The 23,444-nt window shown below is 38.2% G+C and overlaps 1 protein-coding gene across 1 annotated transcript in view; it reads right to left on the reverse strand.

Moving 5' to 3' along the window:
- The window catches only part of clstn2a (calsyntenin 2a), a 213,596-nt gene that overhangs the window by 41,071 nt on the left and 149,081 nt on the right, over window positions 1-23,444 (reverse strand). Inside the window, exons 4-8 of the mRNA XM_079380083.1 lie at window positions 20,327-20,535; window positions 15,261-15,410; window positions 5,955-6,140; window positions 3,600-3,857; window positions 1,768-1,889 (exon numbers count right to left, since the gene is read on the reverse strand). Of these exons, the coding sequence (XP_079236209.1) occupies window positions 1,768-1,889; window positions 3,600-3,857; window positions 5,955-6,140; window positions 15,261-15,410; window positions 20,327-20,535 (925 nt within the window). The remainder of the gene's footprint in view (window positions 1-1,767; window positions 1,890-3,599; window positions 3,858-5,954; window positions 6,141-15,260; window positions 15,411-20,326; window positions 20,536-23,444) is intronic.

A 23,444-nucleotide genomic window follows, 5' to 3' on the forward strand; every position in this document is an offset into this window, starting at 1 on the left:
AGTGAATAATTATACCACAATAAATGACAGTAAACAGATAACGCTAATAGTAAACATAGCAGAAAATATAGGTAGACCTCAGCATTTCTATGTAATCCAAATTTTATAAGCACTGATAATTTCACCAATACCACATACAATTCTACTGACAGATATCTAGTTTACTTCCTAGTATCTCAAACCAAATTCTGATGCCAGGCAAGCCCAGAGTTTAGTTCTTCCACACTGAATAATCAAGAGACCCTTCAATCATATTTAATCTAGTGAATTTTGCCAGCGCTTGCCATTTTACTGTGCATAAACATTAGCCAGTTAGTGATCAGACTGTGTGGACGTGGCATGAGCCTGTCAGAGCAAATAAGTAGTAAGTTGTCATTCAGCAGATGCTTGTGATTTACAATTTACTTATTAAGGGTTGCTCACACTGAGAGATTAAATAGGGTTGCCAAGTAGCTGTTCTGTCGGTTGCTAGTAGCAAGTAACAACTAAATTATATTATGAGGCAAATCACATCACAGAATATTTGGATAACGTTGAACTTCAGTATCGCTAAGAGTGTTCATGTTGCCTCCAATAGGCAACTGAAAGTCTATGAATTTCAACTGCTTTGTCACTGCAAATCGCTGTCAGCCTGAACGCAGGGTCAATTCTCCTGGAGTGACCTGAGGTTAAGTGGCTCGCTCAAGGGCAAAACAGCCAAAGCTCATGTCTCATCCTATGAGGGACTCAAATGTATGAACTTTCGGCTACCAGCCCAGATATTTCACTGCTACACTAGACAACTGCCACAGTGAGAAAACAAACGCACCCAAACACAGCCAAATGTTCTCGCATCTTAGTTTTTCTACATCTGCAAAAAATTGTGGTGCACACAAGTGTCTGGACCAGGGGTGCCCAACCCTGTTCCTGGCGATCGACTGTCCTGCAAAGTTTAGCTCCAACTCTAATCTGGGCACCCCTGGTCTGGACTATGGCCAAAACCTGAACTCCAGAGTCCTACTTGCAGTAATTGATCTAGACTATTGATCAAAGTCCTCTCAGCCAACAATCTGCTCAGTGCATTTGAAAAGGACGAAAAAGTTTTTTGATGACATATACGGGATGCTTACTCAGTAGATACGCATACATTAACAGCAGCTCAGAAAGGTCCGAGATGTTGCACTTGGGCTAGTGCACGTCTGGATGTGAGAATGTGTATGTGAGTGTAATTTGCGGTTAAGTACTGGTGTGGGCGAAGGACTATCATTATGTTCCCTGCGAGAGGTCACTGCTGTGGAGAGTTTTCATACTTATTACACGTGTCTCACCTCGGCTTTCTGTTCCCCTTGGCAAGCATTGAGAGGCATGGTGGCACACATACAAAAGTCTGTTTAGTGCTCTCTTTCAAAAGATTAGTCCGCACTCAACATTAGCCAAGGGAAATGTTGAAAATCAAGGTGTTTCCAAACACAAACAAGCCGGATTATGAGCCAAACAAGCACTGGGAGAGAAAATGTGAGTGCTGTCTTTGCGTCGGCTTTCCAATTTGTCCTTCTGATAATAATAATTTTACCAGTGACAGATCATTCTTCGCAACGGAAAGATCAGTCACACAGATAATGAATAATTCAAAAACAGGTAATTGAAAATTATACAGAGCGAACTTCACTTCAAAAGTGATTACTATAAATGGAGCCCGATTGGTGTGGCATTTTTCCCATCCTGTTTATTACAGGGCTGGTTGTGATGTTGACGTGCATGTGTGACAGGTGCCCGGGGGCTCCTCACCTGTTCCAGTCTCCAGTGGAACTCTGCTGGCCTGAAGGAGTCCAGCTGAATAAAGTCTCGCCTCAGAAGAAACACCAGACGGCAGTTATGGACGTATAGAGAGTAATGATGCCTGTTCATCTCTGCAAAAAGAAAACACAGAAAAGCCTTACTGTAAGTTCATCAAAAAATATTGAGAGACAGGGCAAATATATGATATGATATGTTTTTTAGGACTGTAAAAGGGACTTTTCTACAAATCACTCACAATTGGTTGTCAAAGCAAGAGCATCATGTTGATTAAAGATTTACATTTATAGATTTCCATGCCTCGTTCTGAGAGCTTTTCTAAACTGCATAGTCATGTTAGAAACACTCTCGAATGTTATACAAGGCTGAGTGATAAAAATTACACTACAAACAAGGAGAGAAGTCTTGACACAGAGAAAAATGATACTGTGGTTCTCCAGAAATTCTAAAGGGAATAACTCCAGTCAGGGATGAACTGACTGACAGGATGTATTCTATGAATCGCACTCAAAAATCCAGGGATTACCAGTTTTTTTTTTTTGCTTTTTTGAAGAATGAGTAATGGCAACTGAAAACTCAATATATATTATATATTGTGTGCATTATGTACTATTTTTCCTTTTCCATTTTTTTTTAATTTAGGTTACCATTGCCGTTATCTAATGCTTACTTTAAGTTGATCTTTAAAAGCACTATTAACTTATCACTGTTTAAAGATAATCACTACCCACTTTTCATATCGTACAGTACATTATAATGTTGCAGTGCCTAAATTCACTTGTACCATTCAAAACAATATATTTAAATGAAATATATATATATGTATGTGAATTAAACATATTGAAATTAAATTAAATTGCATTTTAAATAGCTATCTGCTTAATGGTATCAGCCAAAATGTAATCTTTTGACAGGCTATTTAGAGCAGGTAGACCACCTTGGCTTAGATGGTGACTACTAGCTACCAGCAACAAACCTTGTTCCAAAAGCCATTTTGACCTTAAACTGGTATTACATTTTTTATTCAAACTAAATGTCAATCCGTAACAATGGTAAATCTTAACAGGATGTGCATGATAGAGCTGCCATTCAAACTGAGGCTCCTGTTAAAGCGTTTTCTTCTCTGTTATTGACATGTTTCACTGTTCATCACCTGTCTCACTCAAAGAAAGCCAGGACTACTTTCACGTTTTCTCAGAAACCTCTCATTGATCAAGGCGGCTGCCACGTCTCCTCCATACGCCGCCCCTCTCCACTCACCTCAACACCGCTCCCGACATCTCTCATGCAACTGCTTTTAGTGCATGTTGAATTGATTAAGTCTCACACCCACTCAACATTATGCCTGGGATCAATGAACTCGAAAGAGCCCTGCCCTGGCCCCCATCAGGGCCACTCAGTCTCGGAGAACTGACCACTGACAGTCATGCTGTATTTCTTCCTGACTAGAGTTTCCCTTTAACCTCCAGAGAATTGTGTTCTGAACCACTCTTTAATCCAGATCTAATCCATAGTCTTAATCTCTCTCCTTAATGCTGCCGGTTATCGTCTGGTACTGATAAAACTTTTCCCGGGTTTGTCTGACACATCCGTAGCACTGATCTCTTCAATTCTTCCAAACTGAGGATTGATCGCCAGACCAGGAAACCGTAGACATAATCTAAAATGTCTAGACACTATTTAAAAAAAAAAAAAAAAAAAATATATATATATATATATATATATATATATATATATATATATATATATATATATATATATATATATATATATAGACTCTGCCCCTCTTAAAGGTTTTACCCTACTGAGTCACCATAGCTCACCAGTTTTATCAGAATTACACAGCAATGTCTCCTTCTCGGCTCTCAGTCCAGGACTTGGCCCGTGCTTCATCCATGTTGCTATGGTAAACTGATCCGTCAGGTTCTGTGGCACAACCCACTCTGGGATATTGGCCGCCTGTCGTCCATCAAATCTGAAGATGAGGTCACTGTCTCGGCCGCTGTCTGTCAGCAAGGAAGCCGTCCAATTGGTGGACGCGCTTGGCGCCGGGAGAAGGTCTGTGCTGCCCGAGGCTGCTCCTACGGAGATAAAAGCACAGAGGTTGGTTCAGGTTACTGCAAAATTACAAGCTGTCTGTCACAGAGTTCAAATCATGTTAGTCGCCCTGGAATTCAAATATACTGTGCATACAGCACACTTCAAATTAAATTAGAGATGAAAAGCAAGTAACATTTGGTTCCAAGACCCACATTCAACCCTGACTGAAATGTCATTTCTGAAAGCAAACGTCTAGTTATAAAACTCATTGCTGTCAGATGTGGCCTAGCAACACTCGTAGGGTGATCATGTGGGTTAAAAGAGTTTGAGTATGGCTTCCTCATCAACTGGGAAGCATATGTTAGGAATATGTGAACTATCCTTTTAAAAAGACAAAACTTTGAAATATAACTAATCATGTTCACACTCGTTTTGAGGACAAGTCTAGTACAGATGCCCTAAATATGCAACAGCAACACCACCTATCAATCTTTGATTAGCCTCTTGTCGTCCTCCCTCCCTCCCTCCTTCCCAAGCCGTTCTCTGCGTGTTTTATTTGGGAGTACAGGAGGATACTGAATCTTTTTTCCCCACTCAGGGGTGACAGGACGGCCAGCACAGAGGGACAGAATGAGCGATGAGCAGCAGCGATGTCAGAGCAACGTGTTCTCATTCCACAGCTCCACATCATTCACTTCGCCACGGGCCCAAAGAGAGACAGGAGCGAGAGCGAATATGGCAGCGGCGCTGCTTTTAAGCTATGCAATATTTATTTCTGCCAATCGATATTGGACGATAAATTCACCGCCAGACTCCAAGCGAGTGTCTGAGCTCTTCTGAGAGAATCCATTTCCAGCAAAACCGTAAAGGTACAGGTCAATGAGATTACATTACGCAAGCAATTTCTAGCGCTACATGAGTCTCAGTGGCGGCTCTTGTCATCAAATGTCCAGTCCAGAATAAACTATCTGCATTTCAAGGTTGTACACTAATGGTTACACATTGGGACTTTGCGATTTCCATAAAGCATGTATTTATCTAAATTATTTAGGTGTGCTTTTGAAAAAAACATATATCATACTTGGTTGGCAGCTTTGATGTCTATTTCAGAAACACTTCAAAAAATTTGCTTATTTTCAAACAATAAACACTTATTTCAGCTAACTGTACAAAGTAGTTGGGCAAAAGCGACTGACATCAATAGGGGAAACGATTATTACTGAGAGAGAGAGAGCCAAGATGGTAAAAAGATCAACACACTTAATGCTTCACAAATCAGTCAGAGCTTTAATCACTCCACAATCGTGTGCCAGAGTGGCTCTGACTTCATAATGCATCAGTTTCAAAGAGTCTTTCATCAGATTAAAATTAATGACTGATTTATTGAGATACATGAAAATTGTTTTATAACCCATTTAAAAGTGTGTTGAACATGAAGTATGTGTATATGAGATATGGTTAGGTGAACTGTAGGGATGAACTGATATTAAAATTCTTCCCCATACTAGTAAACCAATAATTGTTTTGAAGTTGGACTTATAACTCATAAATGGCAGATATTAAAATTCTATACTTCTTTGTCTAAATATCAGTTGTTTTAAGAGCTAGTAGTTACATGTGAATTTGGGCAAAACAACATTATAATAGAGAGAGAGAGAGAGAGAGAGAGAGAGAGATTTAACAGTGTTATTAGATTATTGATGCTTTGGAAGACTTAAGGTTCTTGCACACTGAGTCCGAAATTCTCACGTTTTTTTTTTTTTTCATATTCATCATCCTTTCCTAACAACATGCTTGCTACGGATGTGAAAATGCAGAATATCAAACCTGATCCAAACTTTTTACGATGGATGAAAGTAAGATGGACAGAGGCAGTGTGTAAACTTTGTGTGTTTGTGATTGACACAACGTGTGGCCATATTTATTTTTTAAGGTGCATAAATTTTACACAAGAATTTCAGACTCAGTGTGCAAAGACCTTTAGAAGTGACTATCACTCACTTAAAAACTTGAATTTTTAGATGGCAAAATAGAGGAAATGTTTGTAAATTGAATTAAACTATTATATGAAGTTCAGCAAACCAACTCAAAGCAGATCTAGACTGACTGAAACGAATTCATGCTGAAGTTGACCATACCGCAGAGCTTCTGCAGAGACTTCTCAGAATAGGTCTCTCTGTCACAGCCCTTCCCAATATGGCTGGTCTGCAGTTCCACCATGGCTCGCACTGAAGATAAAGGGCCATCACAGGTCTCCAGGTGCATCTTGGGAAAGAGCTGCTTGCTGCCTGTTCCAGGTTCATAATCCACACGCTTGTTCCAACCTTAGAAACAAAACAGATATTAGAATCCGAAGAGTTAAAGAGTTACAGTTCTAAAATCTGTGTAAATATAAATATAACTATATAGCTTTCACCAAGTACTACAGATCTCCTTGATTCAAACAGCTTACAAATAGGCTAATGAATCATATTATTTGGTTCATTTATTTATTTATGCATTTTTAAATATATTATTTAAATTGTTCATTTCTTAATAAATAATTATAATAACAATAACAAAAAAGAACAATTAAAATAGTCTGAATTTATTGAAGCTGTTGTCTGTAATAATACAGACTTTTCCCCATCGTGCTTCAACACCCTTTAAAATCACTATCATATTAACACACGGGTCATTTAATTTCATATCAGAGTTTTGCTGTCGCTACAGCATCTGTTGTCGCCCCATATCAGATTTACATCTGAGCTGTATCCTTTTTATCTTTCAGTGCAAACACGAAGAGGTAAAACCAATCGTGATGAAAGCTATGGTTAAAAGCAAACAGCAAGGTCAAAGGAAAAAGGAACCCATCTGGAATTATTTTCTTACTGACACATGTTATCCTCCTGGTCAAGGCTGGCACATTACTGTGTGCTTTAGTATGCGTTCATGCATGTTACATTACTCTGTCTTGTGCGCTTTATAAAACATGAAGCTTAGAGTAAGAATAAGATAAAACCCTTAAGATAAAACATCTCACTCTTCCTAGCTGGCCTTTATGGACTCTCTCTGTATTATTCAGAGAACCGAGTGCTTTGTATTCACCTCAGCAGAGAGATATTTCTTCAGAAAAAATATCTTATTACATTATTCATTGGCACTACTGTGGATAAAATGGGGCGACAGTACAGTACCACAGGCCTCCAACTCTACCTCTTTTTGAGGGAAAGGCCTTAAAAAAGTTCCTCATGAATATCTGAGGTAGTCGTTCTGCCCCAGATAAACTGAGCAGAGAAGCTTTATTGCTTACTTCAAAACACAATATATGCAACAAAAAAACATTTTTCAGAAAAAAAAACAACACCTAAAACAGCAGTGGGTCTTCTTTTAATCCAGCATCAGAAAGGAATCATGTGTAAAGTAAAAAAGTAAAGTCGTGACGTATTGTCAAGTATGGTGACCCATACTCGAAATTGGTGCTCTGCGTTTAACCCATCCAAGTGCACACACACACAGCAGTGAGTAGTGAACAAATGCACACACACACCGTGAACACACACCCGGAGCAGTGGGCAGCCATGCTGCAGCGCCCGGGGAGCAATTGGGGGTTCGGTGCCTTGCTCAAGGGCACCTCAGTCGTGGTATTGAGGGTGGAGAGAGCGCTGGACATTCACTCCCCCCACCTACAATCCCTGCCGGCCGGGGACTCGAACCCGCAACCTTTCGATTACGAGTCCGACTCTCTAACCATTAGGCCACGACTTCCCCCGATATTGCCATGTGCTACAGGACTTTGGAATAAAGCGCTTTTGGAAGCACGGCATCAAAACAACGTTGTGTGTGAGCTGCGTAATGACTCATCTACTCCCTGGAGAGTGAATAATTCCCTCGATTATCCAAACACAACAAAGCCAGAGGCCAGACTCATTCTGTTCAATAGAAAGACCATTTCAGGACCTCGGGGTGACGATTAACATTAACTGTGGCATTAAACATTCATTGCTTATTCGCAAATGCCACGGACGCCAAAAAGTCGCAGCAGAGTGGCACAGGAACCGATATTGCCACTGGAATTGCTGAAGTAAAAAAGAACAGACTGGGATATGCAAGGAAAAAATAATGGGAGAGTGGGGGGTTTGGGGTGACATGGTGCAGAAAAGGGCTATGAGTCAGGAAACTCATCTCATTTCTGTCACAGTTTCCATCATAAGATGTGTTGTTGATGTTCATGGATGAATGTAATGCTAATTAAGTGACTGGAAGTGGTGCATTTGTATATTTATGGGGTTCTTCTAATTTTATGTTTGTGCATTTTGAAATCTAATCAGGGAGTGTAGTGGAGAGTGACAGGAAACTATTAGACAGAAAAAAGCGGAAAAGATCAGGATGTGATGCTGGTCAGATTCAAACCTGTGCTTGTAGTACCAAAAAAACTTGTAGTACCAAAGCTCTGCAAACAGCAAAGTCTGATATTTTTTTTTTTTTAAAGTGCAGGTCTGCATTTGAACCAAAGCTCTGTTTTTACCTAAATCAGAACATTTTAAATGATTAATGAAACAATTTTAATTAAAACGTGCTGTTGATAAAAGTATGTTATTGTTTGACATTTGTTTTGTTGTTTTCCAAATTATCATCTGTAAATTACATTGCCTAGAGTGTTTCTAGACTTTTGAAGGACAAAGTGGAAAAAAAAATCAGTATAAATCATCATCTTTATTTTATGATGACTTTGTACTAAAAATGATCAAATCAAGCTCTAAAAACATTAATTTATATTTAATCAGAAAGAAAATAATTATTTCTAAACGCTAGTTGCTTTACTTCATTTATGCCAAGAAATTATAAGGATATAATGGCAAAAGTAATTATTTTATAAACTTTTGTAAGTACATTGCATACTTTAGTCACAGTAAAATGGACTAAAATGAATATGACACAACAAAATATTGACCAAATTTAAAATTCAACATAAAACAAAAAAATCAGCCCATTTAGTTTCTAAATGGACATTCCCTAGTTTGATTGTAAATGATGCATCTTTGTAAGTTATATACAAAAACCAACAGAACAGGAAAAGAATGATTTAAAAGAAAATAAACTAACTGCAAATGAAAAACTAAATTAAATTAAAAAGCTTATTTTCACAATCAACATCATGTTTCATCTTAACAACTTGCACTTCCTCTGTCACTTAAACTGCACAGGCTATTGGGTAATGTTAACAAATATCCAAACATCAATTAAGACAATTAATCACATGTAGTCTGGATTCATTCTACTATGCAGCTCCCAAGTTCATTTTATTCCTAACAGATAAAATCAAGTCCAGTCGTGCATTTTTCTCTCAGTAAATACTGTGTACACCGTGTAAGTGAAGACCTGATTGGCAGTGCCAGTTTTCTATGGGTTCTGCACTCAATGAGAGATCTGTCACTCTCAGTGGATGATTCAGGAAGACGGGCCGCTGGACAGAGAGATGGAGAGATCAGTGTTGACAGACGGGATTTGACCAGAGACAAAGAGAGGCTGCCCAATTACACGCTTATGCAAGCGGGAAGCGTTACAACTAGAAATCCTCGCTCTTCACCTCTGTGGTGCCTGTCATGATCGTCACTCAGTCCAAACTTCCACCTCACTTCTTACGAATCACATTGACAACACAGGCCATGCAATCTCTCAGCCAATGACTGCTTATTCTCTAGGCATGGGAGCCTGCCAGCGACTGTCAACACATCTTAAGGCCCTATCATGCTTTAGATGATACCTGCGCTCAGAAACAGCAGTGACCCTGGGACAAACTAGGAGTGATTGAGGAGAGAGGAAAAGAGAATAAATCATTGGCAAAGCTTACTTTTTTTTCTTTTCTTTTAATACTTTTTTTCCATGCTAATAAAACTACTTGAATTCAAAGCAGAGTAAAGGAAGAAAAAGAAGAAAACACAAACTATTATTTAAAAAAAAAAAAACAACAACAACAGACTTTTCTGATGTTAGCATAAGTATTGGAACAGTTGCCTCACAGGTCTTTCTAAGTGATCAGCTGTGTCCTGTTGCATTAATTCTTCAGATATTAAAAGCAGGGAATGTGTCATATCAGTTATACCCATTACTTCTGCATTCTGAATCCTGCAATCGATGATGACACACAAACCAGGATGAAGACGGGGGAGCTGACTTTGAGAGAAAAGCAAGCAATTTGGATGCTAAAAGAAAAGAGGAAGTCAATTAGAGCTATAGCAAAAACAAAGGGCATGGAGAAATCAAGAGTTTGGAAACCACCAGCAACCAACAACGACCTGATCGGCTGAGAAAACAACAGTAGTTGATGACAGACAAATCATAAAAGCTGTGAAAATGAACCCTAAAAGACGTGTCTGTAAAATCACCAATAACTTCCAGAGAGCTGGGTTGATGCTCTGACAATCTACTGTCCTCAGGAGACTTTGACACAGAATTACAGATGCTACACAGCAAGATGCAAACCTCTGACCAGCAGAAATAGTTCAGGCAAGATTAGAGTTTGCAAAAAAGCACAAAGGTGAGCCAGAAGAGTTTTGGAACTGTGTTTATGGACCGATGAGACAAAGATGAACCTTTATCTAAGTGTTGGGGGAGGCAAAAATGTGGAAAAAAAGGGAACTGCAAGGATCCCAAGCATACAGCCTCATCTGTAAAGCATGGTGGAGGTGGTGTCATGGCATGGGCATGCATGACTGTCTCTGGAACAGGCCCTCTCAACTATACTGATGACTTAATGTATGATGACAGTAGCACAATAAATTTGGAAGGGTACAAAACCATCTTGCCTATCAATATTCAAGAAAATGCCACCAGATTCATTGAGAAGTGCTTCATATTGCATCAAGACAATGACCCAAAACACCCTGCCAGTTCAGTCAAGGAATTTATAAGGGCAAATAAATGGAAAGTCTTAGATTGCCAAGTCAATCTCCAGATTTAAATCCGATTGAACATGAATTTCACCAGCTGAAGAGGAGAGTAAAGGCAGAAGCTCCCCAAAACAAGCAACAATTGGAATTGGCCGCATTAAAGGCTGGGAAAAGTATTTCAAAGGATGAGACCAAGAGTCTGGTGATGTCTATCTCAGACTCACTGCTGTGATTGTGCGCAAGGGATCTGCAACTAAATAATAGCTTTTAATCTTTTATATCTGCCTTATGTTCAACTGTCCCAATACTTATGCTCACATCAATGAGTGGGATGAACTATAAAAGTGCTGCTCTTTTTATTTGGTAAAACATGTATGTGTTGAAACGGCTAATAATAAAATGTGACCTTCTGTAGTTTTGTCTCATCTTTTAATCATATTTGCAAATGTCTTGACTCCACAGCCAACAGAGCAATTTTGTCTTTACTGTTCCAACATATACATACATACATATATATATATATATATACATACATACACTATATTGCCAAAAGTATTGGGTCACCCACTTCTAGTGAACATGTTTGACTACTTTAGTAATTTATATGAGTACAAATCTTAATGTTAAAGCATATAATGATATTCTAGTGAACTGTGTGCTTCTAATTTTTTAGCAACAGTTTGGACAGGACCCTTTTCTGCTCTTAACATGACAGTGCCTCTGTGTATAAGGCACGGTTCAAAAAGACATGATTGATTCAGTCAGTGTGGAAGAACTTGACTGGTCTGCAGAAAGCCAAGTCCTGATCCCAGCTGAACACCTCTGGTGTGACTTTCACATATTATGTAAACAAAAACTTTTATTTTGGATGCAATTAATCCCCATTAATCGTTTGACATCACTATTAAAAATGAAAATATTTTCAATTGTAAATGTTATGGGGGATTAATAAAAGAATGTATTTAACACAATTATCCCCTTCAATTTAATTTTTATCAGTATTATATCAAACCTATGACGCTATTGTCAAGAAAAAGAGAAAATTAGTGATTTGAAAGTTCTTGTGAACACAAACTTTGTGGCTTTGTGTGAGAGGAAACCGAATTAGCCTGAATCAAAACAGACATGCTTTGTGAACTGTATCACTGCCAAAACCTCAACATGAAAACTGTATTGCAAAGGGTTGAGGATTTACAAGATTTGTGGCTAATACGCTCGAGTCTGACATTTTGGCTTGCATAGACTGGAAGCTGCCCTTTCATAGAATAAGTCGCTTCTTGGCATAGAGAGCTGCGTAGCTCTCAACAGGTAATAACTCATCTAAGTCCATGTCATCTCACACAAAATTCTCTTAACAAACAGGTGTAACAGACTCCCTCTAATTGGTTAAATCAGCATACTGTTCTCAGAACAGTTTTTACACTCTCTGTGCTGTCACCTTGACAAGTGTGAAAGAAGGAAGACAAATTACAGCGATGAGACATGTGACAACACCTTGGATTATAGTTCAAATGGCAAAAATGTCTTCAATTAAAAACTGGGAATGTGTAAGAGAGACGATCTGTGTTTTAAATGGATATTTCATTAATTCTGAGATCATTTTCTCACCCTCAAACCACTATTAAAAGAATAGTTCACCCAACAATGAATATTTGCTAGAAATCTACTCACCCTCAGGCTATCCAAGATGCACATGAACTTTTTTTTTCATCAGAAGAGATTTGGAGAAATTTAGCATTGCATCACTTGCTCAGCAATGGATCCTCTGCAGTGTATGGGTGCCGTCAGAATAAGAGTACAAACAGCTGATAAAAACATGACAATATTCCACAAGTAATCCACATGACTCAAGTCCATCAACTAACAACTTGTGAAGCAAAACGCTACATGTTTGTAAGAAACAAATCCATTATTAAGAACTTCAAACTGTTGCTTCCAGCTAAATTACGAATCCATAATAATATTTCTCCAGTGGAAATATAATCTTGACTGATTCAGAAAATAAAAATTTACAAATCAAGCACCGTTTACAAGTGAAAACAGTCTGTGGATTTTTTAATGGGATCGACTTTTTCCACTGGAGGAAGCATTTGTTATAGATTATAGTGCCAGAAGCAACAGATTAAAGTTAAAATGTCTTAATGATGGATTTGTTTCTTACAAACAAGCAGCTTTTCACTTCACAAGACATGAATTGATGGACTGGAGTCATGTGGATTGCTTGTGGATTACTGTGATCTTTGAACTCTCAATCTAACGGCACCCTTTCACTGCTGAGGATCAAACTCATCTACATCTTGGATTCCCTAGCGGTAAGTAAATTTTCAGTTATTTGGCATTTTTAGGTGAACTATTCCTTTAATTTTATTCAATGGAGAAGTGTGGAAACCTTTGACATGCTACAGTACTTTTCCATACAGTGATTAATAAAGAATAAATTAGAATGGACAAGTAAATGTATGAATGAATAAATATATATTTATATGAATTAAATGTTGCTTGGAATTTGACAACCCCTGGTTACAAAAGCAGAGTTTAATTTCTTTACAATTCCTTTGTTTGTGTTCCACAGAAGAAAGTTATACAGGTTTGGAACAAGATGAGGATAAATGTTCTTTTTTTATATAAAAATACCCCTATAAAGCAAAATCTTAAGATTTATTTTAATTGTGTGCACTATACTCAAACAGCCTCTGAATGTTTTACAAAGTTTGACTTATGTCACGATTGAATTAGCTACATTGTTTATTCTCAAAAGGACTTGGGTTTGTCTAACTCTTCCTGGCTGAAGAGAGAATGAAAGCCCCCCCCCCCCCCCCTCTTTTCACGCTCTAAACACAATTTTAGATGACAGTGATTAGGCGTCTGTCTCTCCAGCCCCTGACATCCGCTTTTTAATGGCTCAGCTGAAGCCTGTGAATTGAATTCATCTGCAGATATTTTCCACGCCTCAATCGATGTGTGAAAGAAGGTAAACTGTGAAAAAGCTGCCTCGTCTTTTTCTCAGATTTAATGATGTTGAAAGCGCTGGCTACTGACTGTTTAGAACAAATCCATTACCACAGCATATGTAAAATGCATTGTTTGGCCTTGTCATGTAGGCATAAGATATTAAAGGAATACTGGGCTCTTTCAGAAAGGTCAGTGAGAGTATGTGCGGACGAGCTGTAGGCTGAAACTGCTGTGCAGTCCCTGTGGGAAGAGGGAGTCCACGGATATCGATCTGTCTAGTTAAGACCACTAACAGTGTGTGCCACAGATGAGAGGAGAATAGAACAAGGGATCACAGAGGTCGCTGAGAACAGAGTCACAATACTGACCATTTCGCGGATGGAGGCTGAGGGTAGATATAAGGCAGAGATAGAAACTCAACTTAAGTCATTATTCACCAAAAATCCTGACATCCACCTAAATTATTTTTTGAATGTTCAGGAGAAGTAGTGATGTCTGATTTGAGATATTTTGAATGAATCAGGTCAAACTCTTCGAGTCAATTTGAGAATTACAATTCTGTTGCCATTGTCATCAAGAAGACATGTAAAAAATGCTAATTGTTTTAAACCCCCTTGACCAAAAATTGTATGGCCAAAACAGACTAAATATTTCTCAAAATATCTGCTTTTGTATGACTTCAGTGACTAAATTATGAGAGAGTTTTCACTTTTGGGTGAGTCAAAAAAGCTGACTTGAGAATCGACAGGGACTCTTAGAGATTATAGAAGGATAAGTGTATAGAGAACGTTTTTATCAAGATAAATATAAATGTAAAAACTATTTGGCTCGTTCTTCCTGTGAACATTTGCAGCTCATTTCTTTTGTATTTCACAGTGGTGGTACTTATAGAAAATTACTATTTTCTAGGAACTCCTCAACACAAATAACACATTTAAAATGGGGCAGTTGTGGCCTAATGGATAGAGAGTCGGATTTGTAACCCATAGGTCGTGGGTTTGAGTCTCAGGTCCGGCAGAGATTGTAGGTGGGGGTAGTGAATAACCAACACTCATTCCACCCTCAATACCACGACTGAGGTGAGACCCTTGAGAAAGGCACCGAACCCCAACTGCTCCCCGGGTGCTGCAGCATTGGCTGCCCACTGCTCCGGGTGTATGTTCACTACTGTGTACACTTGGATGGGTTAAAATGCAGAGCACAAGTTCCGAGTATGGTTCATCATACTTGGCCACACACCACTATTTTTTTATTTTTAAATGAAAATGCAATTAGTTGACATGGCCTTGAAAGAACTAAAGAAAGTCAATAAGACTTAGAAAGCCATCTGTTAGCATTACCATTCAGTGCAATGGTAGTTGGTCAACTGTCTCGTGATAATTTCAAATCTATCTTTTTTTCATACACCCACAGATTTTTTTGGAGCCAGCTTCCTGAGCCATAAGCAGTGAAAATGAATTGCAATAAGCATCTATTGTACATTACTATTGCGAAACAGTAGCAATACATACAGTATGCTGCTTGCAAAAAACGAAATGATCAGAATAAGCAGCTAATTTGAATGGAAGCCAGGAACAGAGCAACAGTAAAAGTTGAAATAACTGTGAAGTATCCACTGACCTTGCCAGCCAGGTTTGCAGACTGGTTTTACATCAATGTGAACCGGAACACTTTCCATCGCCCTTTTCTGGCCACAATCGTAAGCAGTCACCATGATTTTGTAGTGTTGCTGTTTGTCATAGCTTAGTCGCTCCGTGTTCCTGATGTTGCCTAGAGAGAAGAATATATGTAAGAGAAAAAACAAGCCCATTACTTGTCAGAGAATTTGTTAAATAAAATTAAAGGCACGCTAAGTGGAACAAGGAAAGTAAAACTTAAGAGAGCAATTTGTAATTGTTGCAGCTGCCAGACTGAGATACTATACCAACATATGCTTTTAAACAATAATTAAGCTCCCTTACAATGGCTCTGGCCAAATGTTTTCAATCACAAAAGTAATTCCAACTGTGTAAGTGTCCCTGTTTCAGCAATTACAGATTATATCTGCAAGACCGTTTCCAGTGCTGCTAATTAGGATAAAGACAATTACATCTAATCTTTATATTTTGCATTTCACAAAGCTTTATAGTGGTTTATTATCTGCATTCATGGCTAATAAAATAATGTAGGTGGGACCTATGGTTAATAAAACTACAAATGTTGACTTAGTTTGTACTATGAATACAAATTTACTCAGAATATAGAGCTCAACAGTAACAACCTTCTGTTGTTCAAATACAAATGGGATTTGTATTTCTGGCGTGACTGAAAAATATATCCACCTTCTATAAAGCCATTCCAACTTTTATGGGTACTGATTAAAAATCAATGATTGTGATTATGATTTGTATTATTATTTAATGTTTTAAATTTCACCAAGGCGGCATTTATTTGATCAAAACAGTAATATTGTGAAATATTATTGCAATTCAAAATACATTAAATGTAATGTATTCCCATTTATAGAAAATATTAATTATCAGCAGCCATTTCTCTAGTCTCTAGTGTCACACAATCCTTCAGATGTCTTTACAGTTACTTTTTATCAATTGAATGCATCCTTGCTGAATAAAATTATTAATTTCCTTTAAAAAGTCTTACTGACCCCAAACCTCTGAACAGTATTTTTCTTAATTATATACTGTAATTTTAGTGTTCACATGATATTACTGAAGATCCAAGTACATTCTGACTTTCTAACCTCTGGCAGAAAGCCAGACCATGCTCTAAAAGCTTTTTTAGAGATGAGTATTCTTCCTGGTCAGCAGCTTGAGAAGTGCCAGCCTGGCACCGTTGGTTGAAAAAAAGTCAGCAAACCACAGACTGTACACTTGCAGAGTTCCAGGTTAAAGAACCATAATCACATTGATCCTCTACCTGGTACCTGTCATTTGAGTAATGAGTGCTTTTTGTGACAGGACTGATGTGTGTAATTTAGCATTTAACGCCCACAGTTGCTAAAGGCGGCTTTGGGGTTGATGTTTGGTGAGTCTGGATGTACTCTGTGGTGACAGAGTTCATGAGGCTGAACTAGCAGCTAACGATTTGATGCTCTCACCCTTCCGTAGGCCTGTGGTTATTTTTACCTGCTGGCTGCATTTCAATGAGAACAGCCGTGCTGTCAAGGAGACAGCAATGAGGAATAGAGGTCAGTCGCTCTGGGCTCCCAGACCAAGTCTGCACCAATCCTCAGAGCCACAAAGCTAAAGTGTGGCTTGAAATACCCTCAAAGCCATACTTCAACAAACACAGGTATGTGGGAGGAAGGAAGAGGTGTGTGTGTGTGTGTGTGTGTGTGTGTGTGTAAGACAGCCAGTTCAGTTGTTGCAGCTTATTATGGCAACTAATGCCAGGCATGATTAAGAGCAGGGGATTTTTAAAAGCAACAGTTCTCCTCCAGTGAGTTATCAATGGGCCTCTGTCTGTGCGGCACTGATAAAAACAAGAGTATGACAACAGAATATGAGAAAAGAGGGTGAGATTATGAATGCAAGTGTGTGAGAGCCTCAACTCGTCTACTGTATGTTTCTACACGTGAAGTTCAAATCGGGGCATCATGGATCTTTTAATGAGGGGGCACATATGGCCATCCTGGGTTACTTGAGGGCTTTTCGTATTTGAAATAATTAACCCTGGGTTGGCAGAATCTTGGGATAGCTTGTTTCACGTTTCACGCTGCTCATAATTTACCTAGGGTTATCAGTTAATCCTGGGTATTCATAAATCGAAATTTCACACTGTACATGCCCAAAACCTGGGTTAACATTCTTATTTGCTTATTTTGTGTTCTGTGAATGCAGCATGCGACCTGTTTATATAATGGCTCTAGCTTTGCAGCCTTGTATTATATATTGCAGACTGTATCAAGTTTTTCCTGAATGGACAATTTGGACTATAAAGTTATAAATGAAACAGTCTCTTCTTTACTCCAACTGATGCATATTTTCTGTCACTATTTGACATGTTTCCTCTGAAACGACTGTTTATACAATGCGCCTTTCAAGGCACATAAATATGAAGTTGTTGCTAAGAATCTAGCCATAACATTCCAACACCACATCATTTTACACTGTACAAGTTTGGCACCACAATATAGGGTTAACAATGTGGAGTAAAAGTGGTGCTAACCCTGCTCTGGAATGACAATAGAATGATGATAACCTGGGGTTAAGCACAGTGTGAAAAGCCCTTTGGTGGAGCAAGCAGAAAAAAGTGGCATGCAGATATTTAATATTAATGATATTTTCATTGAATGAATTTCTACTATGTTACTACCTATGTTTTCATAAACCAAGCAAAATTGCATCTCAACGTGGTAGCTACACAGATCACCATGCGTTTTATTGAATGAAAAGAGCAGCTTAAAGGGACACAGTAGTTTAAAACGAAAATTATGCAATCATTTACACACCTTTATTTCATCATAAACTTTTATGACTTTTCGTCTATGGAACAAAAATCACGGAACAGTGAAATTTAATGGGGTCATTGTTAATTTGAACACTATTAATGTTCACTGTATTGGCAAAAACTGTTTAAAAATACTTTTAAATGCCTTCTTTTGTTTTCCACAGTAAAAAAGTCATGAGGGTTGATAATGGAATTTTCATTTAAAAGCAAATAATATGTGGAATATTATACAATTGTACAATTAGATTGGAATGATTTAGACAATTTAGACAAGTCAATTCTGCCACAATCTTCCACGCTTTTCTTTATCAAAAATAAATCATGCACCATAATTATCATAGACACTTTTTTTGAAAGTTGCATTCAAAATCTGAGGGTGCTTCAGTTTGAATAGGCATGACACTTCTGATTGAAACCTTAAGCATGCGCCTCAGCGTGTGTTTGAATTTCTGTTCTTTTAGAATAAAAGCATAAAGAACAAAGAACACTCATTTAATGGCCTCCAGCATTTTAGTGCTACTGATGGTGTAAATTCAATCTAAACCCCCTGATATATCTTTTATTTCTCACATTCCAACTCTTTTTCTGGTTTTATTATTTCTGTCTGTCTTCCTTTTCCTATCTATTGCTCTGCGTTTCTCTCAATGAATTCCATTCAGAAGTGAGTATCAAATAAAATGTCTGTCAAATATTGCCTCTTTGCGTCTTGTTTCATTCGCGCTGTCTCTATGCTTGAAACAATGTTGGGAATATGTTCCGCTCATAGTTCTCGGATGCACAAAAACAATGAAATCTCACAGAAGATCTTTAGTAAATTACCTCAGGTTTCAAAACGAATCATGTGGTATCGCCACCAACACACACCAACCTTCCTCCCTCCTACCTAACGTCATTAGTGCATGTTTCTATACTCAAACTATTTATCATTCTTTCGGTACTTCTTTCTCCTGATCTCATTCTCTTTCGTCCCCTCCTCTTCATCCTCTTCTCCCTGGACCAGAGAACACAGTGCCAGTGGGCCTGTTGTATTTAATAACTCACTCTGCCCTCTGATCCACAGTAAATGATGGAGCCAAAAGCCCTCAGAACAAAATCCACACGGGCGGCCCATGCATCACTCAGCTCTCGCCTGGCACTAACCAAGCAATGTCAATGCCAGTCGCACTGCAGACGCTGGCAGGGCCCAAAGCGGCAAGAGGAAGCGAAAGAGACAGGAGCTCTGAGTTCAACGTGAGCCCCTGAAAGAGACCGCAGCTCTTTGAGACAGCTGACACCCCACCAGAGAATATGAGAGGGAAGCAGACAGCCACAGCAGAGAGACGGGTGTCTGATCTGCAGCAGCGTGGCGAATGTGATCCGTGAGCTCCGGTCCCTCCAGCACCTCAGAGTCGTCTCGGATGTGCACGAAAGTGTCAAAGATTGGAGCGCTGACAATCCAGCTGGCCAATGAGCTGTTTAATTCACTCACGCATTCAACGATAACCAAATAAGACATCAATTCTGCACTCGTGAACGATGAATACAGAAAACGGAAGCTAAAACAAATCAAATTCAATCATCTTCACCCAAGAGAGAAATCACAAGTGAAGTACAGAAGTGAGAAAATGATTTGTTTGTCTTTATCACTTTCATACAATTTATGCAATGAAAAAAAAACAGTGAGAAAGACAGGTAGAAAGCAAGACAGCCCAGACACAACAGAAATGAGGTGGAAAGTACATCAGGAATTGTTACTCAAGTAATATTTGGGGGGTTTCGTAACGAGCAATATTGAAAGTAAATACATGCACTCTTACTCAAAAACATGTTAAAAAACAAAATTAAACATTTTACTTACTCTTTACTTTGAAGGCTTTTTTATGTTTTAGAACGTTTTTTATGTTCATAGAGGCTGTATTTATTTAATAAAAAAAAATATTATAATATTAATGCATACACTTTGACCCCAAAGTTTTGTTTACCTACATCTGAGGATTTTTTTTTTTTTTTAAATCAAACAGAAAAATAAGACATCAACAAATTTCACTAAAATAATATATTTAATATTATTATTGAAGTTTACATTTATAATCAATTTCTATGAAAGGTTTACTTAAATGCAAATAAAATTGCAAGCATTTATTTGTTTATTTGAAAATACTATACTTGAAGTCTGCAACTACTAATTCTGACACAGAATGCACGCTTTATGGTTCTTACAATTTGTGTTCTTTCACACATCTGAATCTAAGACTTACCATTTCGATCAATAGCAAAAGGTGTATCCTGTGTAACGATCTCAAAGTTGCAGATCTGGCTGTACTGCGGAGAGCAGTCCTGATCCCAGGCCTCAACTTGCAGTATGCTGTCATAGATTTTGCCTTCGGTAACAGTGGCACGATATAATGGCTCCCTGAACACTGGGGAGAACTCATTTACATCATCCACCTGGATATGAACCACCGCCCTGCAACAGAACCAGAGGGATGGACAGAGAACAACCAATCAGGGTGAGCAACACAAGAGATGTTAATTTTAAAGAACAGAGGTGCTAATAGACTTGAGACACACAGATATAACACCTCTGAATTGTGCGAGTGAACAGCGAATAGCTTGTTAGGAAAATTATAGACCGAAAGAAGTTAATCTCTGAGCACTGTATTGAGGGCCGGACTGACTAACTATTTACATTGATGAAGAAAATATTAGCGCGCCACATGAAATATAAAACAGTCTGTGCCATGTCTGGGGAAATTCTCAAAGAAAAAAGTGGAAAATGGATGAAAACATCCATAAACACCCACCAATCAATCAACTGCAAAAATGGCTGCAAATATTTCCTGGTTAAATTGATCTAATTTTAAGAATTTTGAATATGTTTACTTGATAACAAGACTACTGTGTAGTGCAGCAGGCAGAATAGATGGCTTGGTTTGCCTACCTGACGTTTCACCACAATAAAATTACTCAAACATTAAGCTGTTGTTTATCAAGCTGCATTTGGCACACCGACACAAACACAGATTAAGCTTTTGCCTGCAATATGCATTTTCACATGTCTATTGGTGAATTTAGAGGCATCATAAAGAGAGTGGTATTGGAAGCTTGTGATTGTTTTTGGATATGTTTAAATATTGTTGTAATATGTACTGAGGGTGCAGGTTTAGGTTAACTTGAAAAATTAGTCAAACTACGCAAATGCAGTTATATACATACACTTGCATTATCTTTTTTTTAAACTTCAATTTCATTTAAAACATTTTATACCAAAGAAATTAAGATTGCAGTCTCCTTTCCAACTCCAAATCATTTGTATGGTAACGAACCTGAAAAAGAGCTGAGAAAGTTGCACTGTGATACACAGAGCTCACATAAAATCTTAAAGAAGTCCAGCTCAGTGTCTGCCGTTCAGTCAAACCAGGTGTGACCTTCTTCGACAGAAACATAAATTCACGTGTTGTCGTACTTCTTCCTAAATGGAGACATTAAGCTAATGGGACCTGCATTTAGATTATCCCGCTGAGATCCTGTACTCGGCGATCTCTCTTGCGTGCACGCGTTCGCACACGCCTCTCACTATCGCGGTGTCAAGAGGCATTCATCAGAACGAGCCAAGCTGTGAAATCAAAAGCACTTCTTCATCTCTCTCTCTCTCTCTCTCTCTCTCACAGCAGTGGGTGCCTGAAGCACGGCTCTCTCCTGCACTTCATCAGAGCTGTGTTCCAGCTGCAGCGAGCTGCTATTGTAAGAGAGATTGTCGGGCACGTACGGAGCTTCCGGCAACTTAGTAAACATCTTGATGGGTCATCAATGCAGGGCCAGCCAGGGCTGGGTGTGTAGAAATGTGTGCAAGCATATGGATGTGTATGTGTGCCTGTAGCTAACTCATATGCCGGAGTGCCGCCAGGGACAGAGAGAGCAAAAGAATGCTGTGGACGGTATACTGAACTTCACTCTGATTTGAGATTTGAGGTGAGGAGTACAAACTTCACCACGGTTCACACCAAGAATAATAAATATAGCAATAACTATTAGGGCTGGGTTTTGACACAAATTTCATGATTTGATGCAATTATGCTTCACAAGCTTGCAATTCATTTTGATTCTGAATCCGATTTCGATTTGATTTGATTCAATATCGATTCTCTTGAACTGAGGCAATACAGCAGTCTGTCGCTCCACATTAAACAGCACCGAAATGCCATTTCTTGTTTGAATATTGTAATTAAATGGACAGAATTTGAAAAAGTAACAAAGGCCAAAGCTTATTGCTACAGTATTGGATGGGAGGTGCGCTTCAATGTTCTGTTCATTAACTGAAAACAGACTAATCGATTCTTGGGATTTAAGAATCAATATCGTTTCGTAAAAATGAGAATCGATTAAAATTGAGAAATCAATATTTTTTACACAGCCATAATAACTATGACTATAAAGTTTTAGTTATCATTCTAATTGCATGAGAATAGCAAGGTCCACACCATAGCTATAATAGTGATGACATACTGTATTTGGAAAGATTTTCTCCAACTGAAGAATGCTAAAAAGATTGACCAATCAGAATCTACCTGACTTCGTATACATCGGCAAGTGACAAAATCACAACTTGCGCTCATAATAAACAGAATATTATCGTCCGTTGGTGTGGACGCTGTATTGGTATCATTATAGTAATCTTTATAGTTAAAACTTAAACTGTTCTAGAGCTAATAGCAATAATAACAATAAATAATAACAATAAAATAGATCTACACAAACAAAATAATTATAATTAACAAAAAGCACCAACAATGAATTAATCAACTGATTAATCAGCTCATAACAGTGAATTAAGTGATTGTGCTAGTATTAATTTGTGATGAAGAGTTTATGTTGTCTCACTTCAATCAGTCAGTTTAAGTGAGTGTTCAGACCAACACTTCAGCTAGCAAACAATCGCTTCATTACCTTAAAGCAGCAATTTAAATCCTTTCATCGAAATATGGAAGAAAACAGCAGTCTGGCAAAATTATACGCTTTTTTTCCCATAATATAAAAATATGCTTTATAACTAACTATATAATTCACTAATACACTACACATTCTGCTGGACAAGTCAACATTAGTTGCTTGAAAGTCAGAGCCAGTCTGAAAATGTTGAACACTCGGGAGTTGACAGGATTCACAGAAAATCATGTAGTGTATGATAGGCGCAGATTATATGATTGCATTTGATGTTATATGCTGATTTTAGAACAAACATTGCTTTTATTTGTCATATGTCTTGCACGTCTCTGTGTGAGTTCGTTGTGTTCAGAATGACTTGAAAGTCTTGTAGTCCTAGCTAGGTTTTCCTCTGTAACCATCTTTCATAGGAAAATGCATTTTAAAAATATG

The sequence above is a fragment of the Barbus barbus genome, assembly GCF_936440315.1.
Source record: "Barbus barbus genome assembly, chromosome: 26".
Classification (NCBI taxonomy): Eukaryota; Metazoa; Chordata; class Actinopteri; order Cypriniformes; family Cyprinidae; genus Barbus; species Barbus barbus.